General features: G+C 43.1%; 1 protein-coding gene across 1 annotated transcript in view; it reads left to right on the forward strand.

Moving 5' to 3' along the window:
• Positions 1–13,548: 13,548 nt before the first annotated feature.
• Adh7 (alcohol dehydrogenase 7 (class IV), mu or sigma polypeptide) overlaps positions 13,549–19,758 on the forward strand; it is a 14,078-nt gene continuing 7,868 nt past the window's right edge. Inside the window, exons 1-5 of the mRNA XM_031376177.1 lie at positions 13,549–13,676; positions 16,946–17,047; positions 18,174–18,312; positions 18,749–18,836; positions 18,949–19,165. Coding sequence (XP_031232037.1) covers positions 13,659–13,676; positions 16,946–17,047; positions 18,174–18,312; positions 18,749–18,836; positions 18,949–19,165 — 564 coding nt within the window. The 5' untranslated portion in view covers positions 13,549–13,658. The remainder of the gene's footprint in view (positions 13,677–16,945; positions 17,048–18,173; positions 18,313–18,748; positions 18,837–18,948; positions 19,166–19,758) is intronic.

Consider the following 19,758-nt stretch of genomic DNA (forward strand, 5'->3'; position numbering starts at 1 on the left):
GAAGAGAGTGATGATTCCCAACTTAAAGAGCCAATAAATATCTTCAACAAAATTATAGAGTTCTACACACACACACACACACACACACACACACACACACACACACACCAAACATGAGATAACACTCACCTTTTTTTGTTTTTGTTTTTGAGTTTTAACTCACAGTTTGAGTCTCTACTGCTATGTGTAACTTCATCTATTTAGAACTGCAAGTTCATTTTGCATCACTTGTAAACACATCTAAAGTCAAGAGTTCAAAAAGAATAAAATATACATAAATTATTCTGTGTACCAGACGAGGTTGTAGATGCTTACCTGAGCCGACAACAGCAATAAAGCCAATACCTGTTGATTGTTCACCATTTGTCAGTCAGTCAAGTGTCTCATCTGCTAGATTCCTTCATTTCTTCTTACAATGTTATGAGGAATTTGCTATTTAAAGTTTTTATAGATGAAGAAAGCGAGGCTTGCAGAAATCAGGTCATACATCAAAAATTACAGTATTTTTAATTGATGTCAGAGTTCAGACATTGAACTCTTAAGCACTGCTCAGTATTTTCTGTATAAGAAGATGAATCTTCTCCATTTGCAGATGAGAAAACGAATGTAGAGAATGAGAAATCATTTCGCAAAGTCTCATACCCAGTGACTCTGAAATGCAAACCCTGGTTTGATTGTATGTAAATCTAAATTCCCTTTATGGCATCTGTTGGTTTAATTCAACAGGGACCTAAATGATGAGTGATGAGGGGGAAGGGGGCGACTGGCTCTTTGAAGATGCAGCAGATCACAAAAGGAGGAGGTGGAACCAGGGAGATGGGCATGGTCTATCTGTCCACAAGCTTATGAAACCTCTGCCAGCCTGGCTGTGCCCAGGTGTATAGGACTCCTCACTTCACGACTGTGAGAGTATGCACATGAATGAGCAGGATAATGAGGGCTTCACACTTCTGCCCTTGGATGTGGGCTCTCAGGATTCTCACCAGGGACTTTGGCATTGATAGAAGGAATTTGTCTTAGGGCTCAGAATACTGCTCTATTCACAGCTCCTTTCTCCTCCTCCCAATTCCATTTTATTCTATTTTTTCTCCTCTTCTCCCACCTTTTGCTTAGCTATTTTACAAACATTTCCACAATCCACTCATCGGTCCCCTGTCCTTCAGGGAGCTTCTCATTCCTTCTTGAGACTAACTCTGAGGTTATGTTGTGTCTTAGTCTCATCTTTATAATAAACTACAAGATTACTTAGCTTGCAGGGGTCTAATGATTAAATTAGATAATGGATTAATGAGCTGGTAAGCACTACATACGATTATTTGAAGGGAAATTCACTGTCATAAAGCAAGCAAATCAGCTTGGCTGAGGTCATTCCCAACAAATCGCTTCAGATGTAGGAAAGTCATTTCTCGTCTTTATACACTGCAGAAATTTGGACCTATCACTCGCTTTTAACAATTTCCCTGACATAAAATCTTCTATGCTGTTTTCCCACAAAGTATTAAAATGTCTCAGAAATCCCTAGAAATGAATACCCAAATGAATATTCCCAAGAGTAGGTCTCAACTGTGGAAATGAACCCACCACCACCAAACCCTAAGCCTTGTCTACTGTGCAATGACTTGTTTTCCTCTCATCCATTCATTTGTTCATTCATTCATTCAGTTTATAGCTCTCCCTAACCTGAAATCCTAAAGTAGAACAGGCTAGCCTCAAACTTTAGGCCCTCCTTCTGCCTTTGCCTCACTAGGCATTGTGGGTAAACGATGCCAGAAACACTTCTAATTAGAAAAACAAATTTACCACAACTTAGGCATAGTTGAACCATCTCTATGTTTGAACTTGATGTTTTCCTATTATGAAATAATCCAGAACAGACTGCAGGCTTGTTCTTAAGTAGACCTCTCTGACAGGCTTATACCTCAGGTCTCAACTTGCCTCCAGCTTTCTCTTGTTAGGTAACAGCTGGTCCCACTCTCAATGAAAATGGTTGTATCATTCACAGCAAGCTGGGTGATTATTTCAGTCCTTGGGTAAGGTGACTACTTAAGAGGACTCTCCCAAAAGCAAACTAGACCTCAAAGAAAAGAATAAGAGCTCTTTGGTAAGTGAGATCCCAACAAAAGGATAGCCAGGGAAACCTAGGTAGGCCAGAAAGATGTGGTTGGTCTAAATCTTTGTCTAGTTAGGATTTTATTGAAGTAACCTTCAATAAAGGTTGACCAGGGTGTTCCAACGTCTGGACTTGAAATATCCACCCACTAGGTTCTGGAGAGATAGTTCAACCAGTAAATCATTTGTCTTGCAAGCTTGACTTGAGTATGGAGTTTGTATTCTCAGCACCCATATAAATGCTTAATGGGTAAGATGGCCCCCAGCATGCAGGAGCTTGAGACAGGAGATCCCTGGAGCAAGCTAACTAGCTAGCCTAAATGTGAACTCTCTGGAGTTCTGCAAGAGACTTCACCTCAATAAATAGCTGGAGAGCTATCATGAAAAATTCCCAACATCAGCATTCAGCCTCCACATGCATGTGCACACCTGTATGTCCTGAAGAGAAAGTCTCTCTGTAGGGTTGTCGGGTCCCATGTCCCCTATGCCACAGGGCACAGCAGCTCAGGGAGGCAGAACTCAGGGAGCAGTGAATTATGACCCTGTTTACCCCAGCTGTCACTGGGTGGGTGTTGGGCTGAAGGTAAGCCTGGAATACTGCTGGGGCTGAGGAAGCACTGTCTGAAGTGTGGAACTGCTGGAGCTGGCTGGGGGTGGCAGGTGGGGGTCTCAGGGCCTGTAATGAGGCTAGGGCTGGTTGTTTCTGAGGCTCTTGGACATCCAAGCACCATTGGATGCTGCAGAAGAGCTGAGAATGGAGTAGGAGCCCTCAGACTGGATCTAGCCCTGGGGAGAGGTGGGGGAACATGAGGAGAGTCCTTGGCTTGACAGGGGGCTTGGCTTGGGTTTGGTGGCTGCAGTGGCTGGGAGCACAGAAAGGCCTTCTATGGGAGGTTAGATGGCAGCTCTATAGATGAAGATTTTCTCTAAGGCTCCCCACTGCGGATCCCAATGAAAAGAGGCAGTCCATAGTTTTAAGGCATTTATTGTCATGGCGGAAAGTAGATGCGTAAAACTGTACCCCACTTCTCAGGGTGGGCCTGAGATTAAATACCTTTTGCAGGGAGGAGCATCTAGGAAGGAAAGCTTATTGGCTATGCCCTCCAGGCCTTTAGGTACCTCATTAAAATGGAGAGCTGTTTTGACCACAGGTCTCGTCCTCTACAAAAGGAGTGCCTTGGGGCGTTGCCCTTATGTGACTAATAGCCACAAAACTATGGAGGACTGCAGCCAGTGACAGGGCCCTGTTGCCCCTGAACAGGCAAGTGCCTACCATCCCTTCAGGGTTTCTGGGGCTTCAAGCCTTAGCTCACCTGGGGACCAACCTACCTTTCATGGCCCCACATCTCCCTACCGTGGGGTTCTCTCCCCACTCTTTCATTGTGACCTGATGTGTTGTATAAACCTTTTCAGCCCATCTAACACATCCAAAGATGGATCCTTGAGACATAAGTCTTTTCTATTTTCCTGAAAGCCAGCCTCCAACAAGTTTGCTTCCGCTTAATTTCTATCTCCCAGCCTTTTGGCAAAGTGACCTCATGAGCCATAGATGATCGTGGTCACAGCATTGTCAGACACACTGGTTCCCATGGTGGCCTTTTATGGAATCAATTGAAAACGTTTTCCATACATATGTATTTAGTTGAAAGAAGAGTGTGTGAACGTTGGTCGTGTGTGTTCTAACCACTTTCCTAGTCTTCCTGATGTGTGCCACGGTTAAGAAGTGTTGCTTTAAAATGTAATACATTGGTTTTATTGAAATATCTCTTTCCAACTAAGAGCCAGAACTGCTACAATATCAGTCAGTGGAGTTTACTCATTTCAGCCCAATGTAGCCAAAATGGAAGTCTAGTTTTTATTTTTTAAAGACTATCTTGATATTCACAAGGAAATTGTAAAGAATTTTTTTTAAAAAAAAAACTATATCTTTTGCCTTTATGTCAATATGAGCTAGTATCTGATCTAAAGTGTCTTCTGTATGAATTTACCAAGAGAGAATACATTTTGTGTACATTATGGTACACATGAAATGTTTATTGTCAGAACACAGTCCATGAATGAAGCTGTGTTAGATTTCTGAGACCTTGTGAGAAAACTCCAAATAAGCAAGCCAGAGTCTTGTAATCTTCTCATAAGTTAGGCTGTTCTTAAAGTGAGTATTTAAGCTCCCTCCACGTACAGCCAATAGTAGTTTACTCTAGCTACTCATATGTCTCTGTGGAAAACACATGTTTTTGCCGTGTGCAGTTTGTCCCCGTGATTATATACTTTGGTGACTCTTCTTAACCCCCAGAGTATAAATTGTCCGGTGCTGTACATAAAGTTGGCTGTTGCATGGGACTTTAGTCTGCCTCATTTTTAGGCCTCACTCTCCCAGGTTTACATCCTCCCACCAACTAGAGCAGTAACATTTATAAGCCAAACTCTACATTCCATTACCTAGAAGACCAAAGGCGAATTATCTAAGGTAACTGAACCCCAGTTCCTTACATGCCCCTCAGCCTACATTTTAGTACCCTTTAGACCAATGAAAAAACTATCAAAAGTCTCCAACCATGCTTCTTAAATGTTTACCTGTAAATTCTCAATGTATAAATGTACATATAACCCACAAAAATGATTATATGACATATATTAGTATATAGTGATAGTTCTTTTGTTTGTTTGTTTGTTTTTGTTTTTTTGAGGGGTTTCTCTGTATAGCCCTGGCTGTCCTGGAACTCACTCTGTAGACCAGGCTGGCTTTAAACTCAGAAATCCACCTGCCTCTGCCTCCCAAGTGCTGGGATTAAAGGAGTGCACCGCCACTGCCCAGCATAGCAAGAGTTCTTAACGTCAATGTAATACAACTTAGAAAATGACTGGGAAAGTAATCTTAATGGAAGAATTGTCTGAATCAACTATCAAAAGTCTCCAACCATGTTTCTTAAATGTTTACCTGTAAGTTCTCCATGTATAAATGTACATATAACCCACAAAATTGAATATATGTCATACGTTAGTATGCAGTGATAGTTCTTAACATCAATGTAATACAACTGGGAAAATAATTTAATGGAAGAATTGTCTGAATCAAGTTTGTCTCTCAGCATGTCTCTAGAAGATTGTCTTGACTAATAATTGATTCTAGAAGACACAGTCCACTGTGGTGTCACAAGGACTTCTGAACTGTATCAGAGAGGGATATATTGAGCTGGCCTGGATGAATTAATTTTTCTCTGCTCTTGACTTCGATCAGCTATCTCAAGCTCCTGCTGCTGGGATTTCCCCACAGCAATGGACTGTAACTAGAATTAAGTTGCTTTTTATCAGGATATTATATCACAGAAACAAAAATTAATCTAGAACATAACATAGTAGTAGAATTACTCAAATATTACCTCTGATCACGTTTTCCAGGGATGGCATCTACTTAATACATCCTGAAGTGTCACAATAGCTGACATTGATTATGATGCCTTGTGGAGCTGACAGATTGGTCAAGTTCTTTTGGTTCATAAATATTCTTAATATTACATCTGCATCATGTTTTAGTACAACCAGAAAAACATAGTTATACTGCAAGGCATTATAAATTAATAAAATATACCAGGTTGGAACCTAGTCTATCAATCTTTTTTGAGCATGGTTGGTATGAATCTTACTTCAGAATCTTACCACGGTCAGAAACAGTGACCCAATTAGCTCTCAGACTCAAGGAGCTGAAAATCGTTGACACAAGAGTTGGGTGTTATTCTAGGGAGGTGAATATTCTAGATCTGTTATGTCGGTAGTGCAAAACACAAGAAGCTTATGGGTAGAGCAGTCAGAGAAGAAATAGCTGACTCACGGTGACTGAAGAATTCTTGTTCTTAGAAGGTCCAGATAGCAATGGAGCTTGAATGAGATGAAAGGAAACAAATGGAATGATTGGTGCTGGATTGTGCATTTATAAAATTATGTGGAAGGCTGTGTGTCTCTCCCTCTCTGTCACAATCTTCATTGTCGCTGCAAGCTGTCTTATATTTCAGCATATATTAGATAGGAGGGGTAGGGCTGCTGGGGAATTTCTACTTTATATTCTGGCATATATCAGGCTTCACTGACATCCACAAACAGCCAGAAATGTCAGGACCAGTGTCAATGAAAGCAGTCATGATGATTTCTGTGATCTTAAATCTAAATGTGTGCTTGCTGTCTTCTGTATTTCCAGTAATCACAGTTCCTGTGTAGATAATAGTGACTTTACTCCTCCCTCCCCCTAAGTGCAGGGCTGTGTGCTGTACTGTTACTTGTAAATGGTTCTGTCCTTTTAATGACAATTAGTTTAAAATTATCCTGAATTGAGGGCTGGAAAAATTTCTTCTTTATATCAAGAGAAAATTCATCTCAAGTGTTCTGTATAGATTTCTGTGTCCATGGTTCAGAAAGCAAAGGTGGTGCTTTTGTTTTCTTAGCTTGGAACCTCTGCTAAAACAAAGATTTGCCAACATGAATAAGTGAAGAAGTCCAGGTGGAATGCCGACTGCTCCTACCCCTGCTCGATACCCACAATACCCCTGAAGCCTAAGGTACTTCAGAAAGTAACATCAGAATAGGGCTTGAACCTCTACATTGAAGATGTGGCCTACAGACACTTCTGTTAAGGTTCTGGGCTCCTACTCAGTATTTTATTGAGGCAAGTCATGAGGAAAATATTGTGCTAAAAGCATTTGTGAATCCCAAAAGGCCACCAAAGCTCCAGCCAATGCAATAGCACCAGGTTCTTTATTTAGAAGCTCGAGCTTGGCCCATACTGCCATCTCTGATGCAGCAGAACAGGACGAGGCTGCCTGGCAAGCATCTAGTTACATGACTATTGCAAGCTGACAGCTGGGTGCTCACAAAGGCTCTGAAAGTACATCTGAAACAGGCTACTCTTTGATTGGCTGTTACTAGGAAGTAGCTAAGGAATAGTTCTGGGATACGGGCCAGGGACAAGCCATGGGGTCCTTCCTGGTACTGGGGTCCAGCCTGGGTTCAGCTATAGGTCAACTTTCTCTTAAGATGGAGGCTGGTCCCAAGATGGAGTAGGTTTGGCCTCTCAAAAACACTGGAAAGAGACTTAAAGAAAGAACACATCATGAACTTGACTCATCAGATGCTTTCTTCTTCCAAGGCCATGTCTCCTGCCCTTGGATTTCTAGGCCAGCTTCCTTCCTAGCTTCTCGGTTGTATTCACATGTGTTTTTCTGTTTGTTTGCTTGCTTGTTTGTTTGCTTGTTTTCTGCAAGAAGAAGCTTCCAGGCTCAGTCTCTGAAATAACTGTTAGGCCTCAGTAACCAGAAGCTATTTCCAACGTGTCCTAGTCGGACACGGGGAAACACTTACGACAACCACCTACCTACCCTACATCCTCACACACAAAAATGTGTGTGTGTGTGTGTGTGTGTGTGTGTGTGTGCGTGTTTAAAGAGAGATAAGACCAGAAGAAAAACCAAATTGGGTTTATTTTTCTCCACAGTACTTGACCTTCTCAAATTGAAATTCCCATCAGACAGCAGTCAGTTGGAAACTGGACAAATGAAGACTTTATTCAAAGCACATGTGACATCCCTGCCTTGCTTTGAAAGAAAAATAAATCCTCTTTGTTCTCTTGAGTTGGGTGTGCGTGCAAAGGCAAATGGGCTGCAACTGCCAAGCATGGTCTCCATGGCAGCCCTGGGAGCTGGCATCCCGTGCCTAGCAGAGGATTAACCTCCTACATCAGGGCAGAGCCTGGACTCTTCCACCACCCTGCCCCTGGCATGCCTCATGCCCACAAGGCCTGGCATAGCTGCAGGAGGGAGAAAAGGATGGGTTTCAGCTTGCAGCTGGTTAACTACATCTTACATGTTCAGCATTGGACTGAGAATGTGAGAAACCAAGGCAGAAAGCCCACCGGCAAGGTTTGGTAACTGATAAGGTAGATCAAAATTCAGCAATGCTTTCCCATGATGCTGGGTGACTAAGCACTTCTGTGCCCTTCAGTAATTGCAGTTCCACGGCTCGCTCTTCTGAGAACTCAACAGTCCGTTGATTTCCATATCCATGTTTATGTGATGGCTCTCCCCGCTGATAGACTTAGAGATATAGTTATTATCATTTCTGTTTTTACTTCACGAGTGTCCCTATACCTCTGTCTCACTGACACCTCTCAAGAAGCCACAGATGGAAACAGTTAGCTTCTCTTTGTATCTCCCAAGCACATAGTGTGTCCCCTTAGCTTCTCTTTGTGTCTCCCAAGCACATAGTGTGTCCCCTTAGCTTCTCTTTGTGTCTCCCAAGCACACAGTGTGTCCCTTAAGCACTTACTGGCCACTGCTGGAGCTGATATGCTAGCTAGCTCTTCTGACTTCAGAGGTTCTACTCTCTTCTTGCTGTCGTCATGGGATAGGGGGATCAGCATCCTGGATGAGCTAATGGGAAACAAAAGGAACGGTGTCCTGAGAAACAAGATTAACGACCCCATGCTAACCCCACCCAGTAGGTCTCATGCATTCACAGTCTAGGCAAGGCAGCTTGACAATAATGACAATCCACTAGCGTCCATATGCCTGTGCCTCTTTGGGTCAGGGCACTAAAAATTCTGCATTCTGGAACTTTCCTGCTACTGGAGAATCTGATGGGTGATCAACTCATGGATGGATCATAGCTTATCTCTCCCTTTATTTCTGATTTTCAGTAGCAGTTCTCTATTCAGAAGACTCAATGTCTCCCCAATTTTGAAGGCTTCTTGCACCTCATAGCTAAGCTACGCAAGTGCATTTTCTCTATCATCTCAAACACTTAAAAAAAAAATCCAGGCAACAAATCAGAATAATAATCCATATAACTGGAATCAAGTTATTACCAACATTTGCTCCTGGTTATGAGTGGAATAGTGTACTAGGAGGTTTCCTGACCACAAACCCTTGAGACACACGAGCACTGTAGCTACTGGCTCTCCCGCTCGCACACATGCTAGACAAGGTCATCTCTGGAATAAACCCCAAAGACACCTGCACCAATATAAGAAACTGAGTGGGAAAACAGGCCCCGAGACAAGTACACGATTCCCAAACCTTTATTCTTAGAGCACATTTCTTAGAGTCTTCCCAACTTGCCCAGCAGTCTGGACTGGGAAGGTTCTCTTCATGACAGACCCTCCTTAACTTTGGGATGAAACAACTCCGAGATCTATTAAAATGGGCATGTGATTTTTGCCCTGCACCTACTTATGAATTGCATTAAGCTTCCTGATTTGAATATACTGAGTCTTCCTTTCATCCCTGAATGAAACCAACGAGTTTGTGCTGCATGATCTTTTTAATGTACTGATTTTGATAAGTTGGGCATTTTTGTTGTTGACTTTCTTTCTTTCTTTCTCCCTCCCTTCCTTCATTCTTCCCTTCCTTCCTTCCTTTCTTTCTTTTAAAGACAGAGTCTCACTATGTAGCTCTGAGAGTACTAGAATTCACTAAGAAGACCAGGATGGCCTAGATCTCACAGAGATCTGTTTGTCTCTGCCTCTCAAGTGCTGGGATTAAAGGCATGGGTCACTATGCCCATCTTTAATGCATTGTTAAATTCAGTTTGTGTTAAAGCCTAACTAAAATGTTAAGGCCTAGATGGAATGGTAAGGCCTCGCTAGCAGTTACCTGGCTAGCTTGCCATCATAAGGAAACTTCCTCATATGTTTCTGCTGCTATTAGGAAACGTTCTAATGCCAAGATTGATTATTATATTCTGCTATGTTCTGTGCCTTTGGAAGCCAATCACAATAAAAGTCAATAGAACTGTTTTGTGTAGTTACCCACAATAATCTTGGACCTGAACCAACCACCCAGAAGCACTCCCTGCACCTGTGTATAAGCTCTTACGGCATAAGCTGCCTCCGGGATAGACTCCAAAGGCAACTGTACCACTGTAAGAAACTATCTGGAATAAGATTTCCGTTTTGAGTAGTGGTCTAATAAAGTTTCAGTTCCCAAGGAGGTCTCGGGTACTGACGTCGTACTTGGCAGAAAGAGACACGTATGTGGGTAACTGACATCCTGGTTGGCAAGTTCAGATATGAATGTTAGACGAGTCCCATCCTGGTTGACAAGTAAAGGCATGAATGTTAGACAAGGCATGTCACCTGTCACAGTTGAATACCCCAACCAATGGGAGCAAGATAAATAGACAACATAGACATGTTCCTAAGGAAATCCTCTATCCCTAAATCCTGATTGGCAAAATAACTTGTGGATTTGGGGCTTAAAAACCCTGTGGGATTTTCATTCAGGGTCATGGTTTAATCCTGAATCTGAACCATTGCCCTGGTTGACAAGTCCTGGGACATATGCTCAATAGACCCTCTCTGTCTGACGGAGATCAGTGTTTGTGTGGTTTGTGAGCAGTTCTGGCACCCCAAATGTCTATAAGCCTTTTATTAAAGGTTTTCGCTTCTACCTCCATCAGGGAAGTGGTCTGTGGTATTCCTGTTGTTGTTGCACCCTTATCTGTCTTTGGCATCAGGGTAACAGCCTTGACAGGATGAGTTTTGTGTGTTCCTTCTGATTATATGGAATTATTTGAAAAGTACCGTTGTTAGCTCTTTTTAAATGAGTTGTGGAATTCAACAGGGAATCAATCCTACTGTCCTGAGGTTTCCTTATTGAAAGATGATTATTATACCAATATTTTTGTTCATTATAGTTCAGTTATTTATATCTACTTCATACAAATTTTACAGGTCATATGTATCTCTGAATGTATTCATTTCCTCTAGACTTTCCAGATCTTTGAATATAGGATGGCCAAGTATTTTTTTCCCATGATTCCCTGGTGTCTGTTCTCCTGTCTTTCTTTCATTTCATTAACTTGGTCTTCTCTTTTGTTTGGCTAAGGACTATTTGATCTTTATCTTTTCAAAGATTCAACGTTTTATTTACGTCTCTGTCTCCATTGTCCCTTGAGTTTCTAGTTCACTGATTTGTGCAGTTCCTCTAGCTTTAGCTTATTCTTGCTTTCTCATGCTTGCAGTGAGTCACTAGCCTATTAATTCAAGATCCCTTTTAGTCTTTCGAACAATCACAGCTTTAAACTCACTTCTTAGCCTTAACTCCCAGAACACCAGGCACCTGCTGCTGAGTGTGACAACTGGGCCCCTCTGCACAGCTGCACCATCAAGCCTGAGTCACTCCCTGCCTGCTGCAGAGTGTCCTCCACTGTATTCAGGCCTGAGGCCGCTGTCCGTCCGAGAGCCACGGTTTAGCCACGTGCTGCCCGTTCCTTTGCGGTGCATTTTGCAGTTTTCCCCTACTTTGGCTTTCCTCTTACATCTTTAGTGCTAGCCGGTGCCCACAGCCTCTCTCTGTTCAGAAAGCATCACTTTCTATCTTTTGCCTTTTGCCTTTTCTCATTCAGTGAGTTGCTGGGAAGAGCCTTGTAACCTGATACCTTACCCTGGAAACGCCAAGCTGTGCTTCTTAAGTGTGCCTTTTCAGATGGCATTTGTATTTACTCTCTGAGAATTTCACACATGCATACAATACATTTTGATCATAGCTGTCCATCTTTCCCTTCCTTTCAGCTCTTCCTGCGTTCCAAGTCTCCCTCACCCCCTGCCCCCAGCATAATCATTTTTTTAATTGGGTACTTCCCAACTTTCAGCTTTTGACATGTTTTGTTAGCCAGTTGATTCTGGGGAGAGATGGACTGGTAACATTAAAACCTTGCTTAGCTACTAAGCATCACCTGTCAGATGAACATGAGAACGGCTTCCTTTCCAGACTAATATGTTATGAAGTCTTACAAAACCCTCAAGGAGTTTATCAACTGAGAAACTTTGCCTTTGTGCCAGCCCGGCCCATGTTGACTCTGCTGCCTTCCAGCAGGCTCCGCCCTGGTTAGTAGTCTTGCCTTTGTTTGTTCAGAAGTAAACAAGCTTTGGTGGCTGAGCGGCCTGGTCTTTGACAGTTGAGACTCAGAATGTCTGTCTGTGTCCATACCTGCCTATCTCTTCTCCTCTGTGCCTACATCATAAGCTGGGGAGTTCTCCACCATGGCTGCCAAAACAACAACCGAAACAACAACGCTTGCATACAAGCCTGGTCCACTGGCAATGCTTTTACCTGCTGGGTTTACTTTGGCCAATGCACCAGAATCACCGATTATAATTAACCACTTCTGAATTAGATATAAATATGCGTGAAATCGGACTTACAGTGCCTACTGCATTATGTCCAGAGAGCTATGGCCATGTTTTCCGTTTTTTCAGAGGAAAGGTTTTATTGATGCATAAGTAGCTGAACAACAAACTCCAGCAAGTATCTTCCGGATTGGTAAGAGGCCTTATTCTGTATCTTAGGATGGAAGAGTTTTGTCTAGAGACAGAAAGCTTACTTCACTGTGTCATCCCACAGGAGTGGAATGTCATTACTGCATGGGGAGATTGCTGGAGGCAGTGGTGTGCCAATGTGACAACTAGCCATAGTCAAGTGAGAAATACCTTAGGCATTCTCCTCTCAAAGGCAAAAGAAGATCCAGAAGGGTCTAGTGCTGCTGCCTGCTGGAAAACAGGGCCTTGAAACAGCTAAATGCTTGCCCAAGTAATGTCCTTTAGGAGTGCAAGAGCCTAGCTCTGTGTCTAGCAGGGCTCTGATTCCTTCTCGGTACTTCGGGATACCAACGTGTATAAGCAGGCAATACTTCTGTGGGTAAATAACGTGCTCTGGATCCAGATGGCAGGTGTTCTGAGGGTGAGGACAAGTTATAGTTAATTTCCCATCTCCAACATACCTAGAGATTATAGACATTTTAGTCCTATTTCATAGACTCCCAATTCCTTCTTTTCAACCTTCGCCTTTACTGGTTTTACACATTTTTTTCCATCTAGTACATACATACAAATATATATTCCCAGTGATAGAGAATTCAGGGATGTCAGGCAGCCCCTTCTAACTATAATGAAGAATGTAGGGTATATGACCAATAACACAACATACGTACATGATATATAATTGTATGTGTGTGCTGCTAAGAGCTGAGACTAGATCAAGGCATGTGCTCTACTATGGAGTCATAGCCCTAACCTTCATTTATATTTAACCACATTTTCTACAAGCTGTATCAAGCGCAAATGGAGTGCAAGTACAAATGCCTAACCACATCTCTAAAACCAGCTGCCTGACAGAACAGGTTGCACGTAGAAGCATGCAATGCATTCGGTGTCAATTGTACAGAGCTGAACTAACATAGCCTGTTTTTATAGTCTCTAAAATAAAATGGGTGAGAGTGTTTCCTGGCCCTTCACAGTAGACTTGATTATTCAATGTTTGTTAGATTCTTATTCTTGTCTAATCCTAATGTTTATTGTATTTCTTTTCACCACTTGACTTGCAGGAGGGTGGAGTTTCTTGGGTTGGGAAAGTTCTAAGGCTATGAATCATGTTGCCAAAGGCGAGCAGAACTTCCAAGTCACGCTATTTATTGAAGGCAGAAGATGCTGGTACTCATAGAAGAGTGAACGGTGCATCAGTCAGAAAACGTTCCTGTTTGCAGACCACAAACCCAGGAAAGCCAGGATGGGCACCGCTGGAAAAGTAAGGGGAATGTTTCTGCTTGCTCAGTCTCTTGAGCTAATAATGGGGGTTGCTTCTGCGAGCTCTGAGTCCAGGAGAGAAACTAAACCCTCGGGGCTAGTTCTTGAGGAAGGCAAGGCTGTTAAGCAGGCACACATTGGGGAGATGTGGGTAAATTGGATCAGAATCCCAATAGCAGCAGGATTCAATTGAAAACCACATGCTGAAGGTTCTCCCAGAAAGCAGGGAAGGGAAGTAGAGAATTGTGAATTATATAGACATTATTCATAATGTAATTTCCAGCTAGCCAGTCATTTGCTCTGGATAGCAAAGTGTTTCCATAAGGAGACTTCAATAGGGTCAGTGGTATCTCTCCAGTTCCTTTCTACAGTCTACAGGGTCCAGGGTCTCTTGTGCAGCTGTTGGGGGAAAGAGCCCAGCTGTTGAGGATAGAAAATGCTAATTCAGGAATGCAAAGTCAACAACAAAGAAACCACACGTTCCGAGTTTCTGAGGATATGTTTTATATCCCAGCATAAGGTCAGACACTCTTGGAAAATAGGACTGTGTTGTGGATAAAGCATGTTAGGGCCAGAATGGTGACAGGAACTCAAAAAACAAGGCTGGCTTTTTCCCCACTTGCAGATTGGGGTGATCAGGCTCCTGCTCTAAAGGTGTGCGTAACTGCTTGAGATGTTGGGTGCAGTTTTCCACGTTACTTTTAAACAACTTTGCATTTAGTCTACCTTAAAATTTTAGGAAGCTAAAGATGATGTTTGAAGTCTGGGAAGCATGAGAGAGGAGGTCTGAATGCTAGAACTTGGAATAACTTCCCCCCCCCCCAATTGAAGAAAACCGGAATGAAGACATCTTAGTTTGAGTCAGAAATCCAGTAAAGAGCCATAGTCAGGAGACCTGTGGAAGTCAGTAATGTTGCCCATAGAAATAAAAGACAGAGAATTGGAATGAATCTTCAAACACTTTCAACTCCACACAACCACTTCTGTGGCCTCCATCATGTGAATGCCCAGCCAGTTTCAGAACATTCCCAGTAAGGAATGAATTCAGGGACTCCAGGCAGCACTCCTAACTAGAATCAGGAATCTGGCAAACCTGACAAATGGTGCACCAGATTTAGAATTTTGATTTGGCGATGTTATACAGTGGGGTAGTTCAAAGTGGGTGATGTGGTCCCCCCAGGACTGTTCTGCTCTTTCAACCTCAGGAAGACAGGTTCCCTTCATAGCAGGACTCCCCCTGTTAATTTTTTGCTATTTCATTAAAAAATAAAAGACGATTATGATTAGTTTGCTGAAGATGCCAGTAATGAAGTACCAGGACCGCGTGGCAGGTAAGCAGCAGAGATTTATTTGCTCATACATCTGGAAGCTGGGCTCCTGAGACCAGCGTGTGGACAAGCTTGGTTCCTTTAGGAGCCTTCTCCTTTGCTTAGGAGTGCTCTGCCTGATGTTTCTACATGCTCTCCCTTGTGTCTATCTTAGCCTCCTTATGGAGATAGCCTACAGGACTGGTCTAAGTTCAGTGGCCACATTGTAACTCGATTGCAATGTGAAGGACCCCACCCCCAAGCCCTGTACGATCCGATTCTAAGGTACTGAGCATTAGGGCTCCAACACACAAATGTAAGGAAGACTTTGGGCTACTACACCGCACACATTTGTGTCTTTTTAATTAGTACTACAGGTTATATTATGTGGTTTTTCTACAGGTATTAAATATATTACATTTTTTCTTACTAATGAATAATTTGAATATCATTGGTCTATTTCACCTATAGAGAGCATCCTCTTTCTCAGAGAATCACCTACAGTGGGTTACCTCACTGTGTATGTTTTACTTTTTTCATTTCCTTTTTATTTTGGCTGTTAGTGTTCCTTTTTTTGTCTCAGTGAACAGGGAAGTTTTTATATGTGAGGTGTTGATGGAAGTTGCCCTCTGACCGTGCAGATTGATATATAACTGTCAGTGAGCAGCTCCGCAGATCTCACAGTCGTGAGCAGAGCCCCATCCTGCAGAGTCAGCACACTGAAGATGCAGCTCTCGGTACTCGCTGTGGTGTGTAGCAGCACAGACCAGCAGATTAGCTCTGCTCCACAGCTAAGAGCGCGGTCCTGCCACGGCTGTTTGGAAGGGCAAAGAGGCTGCAGAGACAACAGCTCTTCCCTTAGAGCAACATCCGGGAACACCTTTGCAAGTTAGGACCTTGATAGATTAAGAAAAATCACGTGGGGGCTGGTGAGATGGCTCAGCAGGTAAGAGCACTGACTGCTCTTCTGAAGGTCCTGAGTTCAAATCCCAGCAACCACATGGTGGCTCACAATCACCCATAATGAGATCTGATGCCCTCTTCTGGTATGTGTGAAGACAGCTACAGTGTATTGTGTATAATGATAAATAAATCTTTAAAAAAAAAAAGAAAGAAAGAAAGAAGGAAAATCATGTAGAAAAGACAAAGGTCTGATGGCAGGCGGCCACAGGGAGACAGGCAGTTAGCATTGGACACTGCCTTTGACAGGTTAGGCTTTAATGTATATTAAAAGGTGCTTGGTGTACTTCCCTAACACAAGCCTGTCTTGATCGGTAGATACTGTGGTGAGGCTAGCTCATGAGGATACCTTTTGTATCGTGCCAGTGCTTTTAGGTTGTGTATTTAAATGTCTACTTTTAAGTTCCCGGAGAAGCTGCCTGCTGGGTCAGCTCACGGCCGTCAGTGTCTACTCAGTATTGCTGCTCCACGTTTCCCAGTGTGCCTTCAATGCCAGGACAGTGGCTGCGTCCAAGCCGCCGGAGCACCTTCCCGCTCATTTCATATATATATTTAGAAACCAAATGACTGCAGATGGCTATGTAGTGTAGTGTTAAGCCAGAGGACCTCTAAAGGCAATAAACACATGCATATATATGAGGGAGGGGAAGAGTGGAAATACAGGTTTGCAGCCAGACATGGTGACCACCCTTCAGTGAATTTCTCTGTCTCTTCACTGACCTAGAAGGATTTGAGTTGCTGCAGCTTTAGACAGAAAACGCCCACGTTTGCTGATTGTGGGCCATAAATATGCTTTTAGTACTGCTTTGCTGATGTATGAATAAGAAATCTGTAATATGTACTATATGCAATTATTTTCTTTTGACTTTATTTCAAAATGTATATTTTCTGATTATTATCATGAACTTTATAAAGCAAAAAGATCAATATCTGACATTCTCCCAAATAATAAATTTTCAAGATTCATTAGGGGAAAAAAAAATAATTGCGCTTGGCTTCTTAGGTTATTAAGTGCAAAGCAGCTGTACTATGGGAAGTGAACCAGCCATTCTCCATTGAGGAAATCGAAGTGGCCCCACCAAAGGCTAAGGAAGTTCGTGTTAAGGTAAGAAGGGGCTTGGTACACAGAAACATGGAAGCTGATGTCATTTACATGAAGAAAACCCTTGTTGTGAGGCTGGCTTCCTTTTAAATTTCTATGGATTTATTTATTTAATGTGTAGGGGTGTTTGTCTGCATGTATGTCTGTATATGACATTTGTAGTCAGTACTAGAGGCAGCCAGAAGAGGCCATTGGATCCCCTGGAACTGGAGTTGCAGAGATGCAGTTGTGAGCTGCCGTGTAGGTGCTGGGAATCAACCCTGGGTCGTGCTGAGCCATCTTTCTAGCCCAGAGGTTGGCTTCTTAAGAATATGTTTCCCAGCTAATTTACTCACTGATCATGTCTGTTGTTAGGGAAATGATCATGCTGGCTGATGAAATGCACCAATTAACAATGCTAATTTAGCTTATTAAAGAGAATATTTGTCGAATTTTTATGGATGTAGTGTTTGATAGGAATGACCAATAGTCATGGCCAAGGATTATCTTAAAATCTTCTGGGAGTCCCAAGGTATTGAGATAGGTGTGTGTGTGTGTGTGTGTGTGTATGTATGTATGTATGTATGTATGTATGTATGTGGCACAGGGAACAGAACCTTGGGCATCATGCATGCCAGAGAAATACTTTCTCAAGGAAATATATTTCTAGCCATGCTTCCACTTCTTGCTTAGAGACAGGGTCTTACTAAGTCACAGAGGCTGGCTTTGAACTTACTTTGTAGCCCGGCTTGGCCATGAACTTGGTGATCCTCTTGCCTCTGTTTTCCAACCAGATGTGACAGCAGGCCTGTGCTACCAGGACCACCTAGAGGATTCTCACTAGGAACTCATTAGTGCTGCTTCCTGAAGTGCCCTACCCCCACCCTTTGGACCGCCCTTCATCCTTGGTCCAGATGTCTTTATGCTGATCTTTTTTGACCTCTTCCCTGCAGAAGGACATCAAGACCCAAGCAGGAAGGGAGGCAGCAATGCTCTAAGTCCCCGAAGCAAGGGAACTTGGCCTGAGGCTTGATTTAGGCGCAGGCTGGTTTAGCATCATGCCTAATAATGTGAGAAAAACGATGCAGAGTTCGAGAGAACTGTGTGCTGGCCATGCAATGTTGTTGCCATTTGTTTGTTTTAAACACAGATTCTGGCCACAGGAATCTGCCGCACCGATGACCATGTAATAAAAGGATCGATGGTGTCTAAGTTTCCAGTGATTGTGGGACATGAAGCAGTTGGGGTCGTGGAGAGTGTTGGAGAAGGGGTCACTACAGTGAGACCAGGTATGGAGGCCTTGATTATACTGTTAAAGGAAACGGCACACCATACACCAGGGGTCAGTAGAGAGACACAATTTAAAGGAACATAAAGGAGCGGGGATTGCACCTAGTAAAGTCAAACTTGCCAGATCTCAGTCTTTAACACTACTTTGTGCTACTTATAACTCTTAGAATATTTTAAAGACGTTTTTGTGTATAATATAGGTTCAATTCACACCTGTTTCATTAATTGATTAGTTAATTAATTAATGTAACTATTTATGGTCCTCAAAGTAATGTTCCAAGGCTGGCCTGAAACTCACTACATTAGGCCAGGCTGGGCTGTCAACCTTCCTGTATCAATCTTGTACTGGGATTACAGGCACGAGCCACCAAACCTTCTTACTTCATACTTTCATACAAATGAATGACATCTTATGTCACACTACTTTCCTTCTAGGTGACAAAGTCGTCCCCCTCTTTCTACCACAGTGTAGAGAATGCAACGCCTGCCGGAACCCAGAGGGCAATCTCTGCATTAGGAGCGAGTAGGTGGCGTTTGTTTGTTTGTTTGTTTGTTTGTTTGTTTTACCTAGTCATTTAAGTTCCCCATAGTAGTTTCTGAATTGACTTAAGGAATGTGTACATTTGATGTATCAGTCTGACAGGCCGAGGAGTCTTGGCTGACGGCACTACCAGATTCACCTGCAAGGGCAAGCCGGTCCAGCACTTCATGAACACCAGCACCTTCACGGAGTACACGGTGCTGGATGAATCCTCTGTAGCTAAGATCGATGGTGCGGCTCCTCCCGAGAAAGCCTGCCTGATCGGCTGTGGATTTTCCACTGGTTATGGGGCTGCTGTTAAAACGGCCAAGGTAAGAATTGGAGCCGGCTAGCATAGCTTCTGCCTTCCCGCCTGACGGCCTTTCAGAAGGGGATTTTCACAGAACCCTAAAGCAATTTGGAAGAGGCGGGATTAAAGTCGAAATTTTATTTCTAAGTACATGGAGCTTCAGCTTCTAGATTTACTTTCTGTTGCTGCCACATCTCTTTCTGGCTAAATGACTAAAGTTTAGCCTCCCCCAATCTCTCTTTTCCTACCAAATGCATCTTGACGATGGTATGTCAGTTGGCTGGAGAGTCTGTAGCCAGAAGTGCCGCAGACTGGGTGGCTTAAACAACAAACGTTGACTGCCAGAGCCTTGGAGGTCAGAAGTCTAAAATCAGAATGCTGGCAGGGTTGGTTCCTTCTGGCTGCCAGGGGAGGACCTGCTTCAGGCCTCTCTTCTTGCCGTGTACATGGATGCTAATAGCCCAGTCTTTTCATGTTATTTTCCCTACTGGGTCTTTATATCTGTGAGCATTCCTTCTAGGCTCCACCAAACCGTTACTACCTGACTCATTATAAAAGGGGCTGCTTGCCCCCTCCTCTCCTCTCCTCTCCTCTCCTCTCCTCTCCTCTCCTCTC

Source organism: Mastomys coucha, unplaced genomic scaffold (assembly GCF_008632895.1).
Source record: "Mastomys coucha isolate ucsf_1 unplaced genomic scaffold, UCSF_Mcou_1 pScaffold16, whole genome shotgun sequence".
Taxonomy (NCBI): Eukaryota; Metazoa; Chordata; class Mammalia; order Rodentia; family Muridae; genus Mastomys; species Mastomys coucha.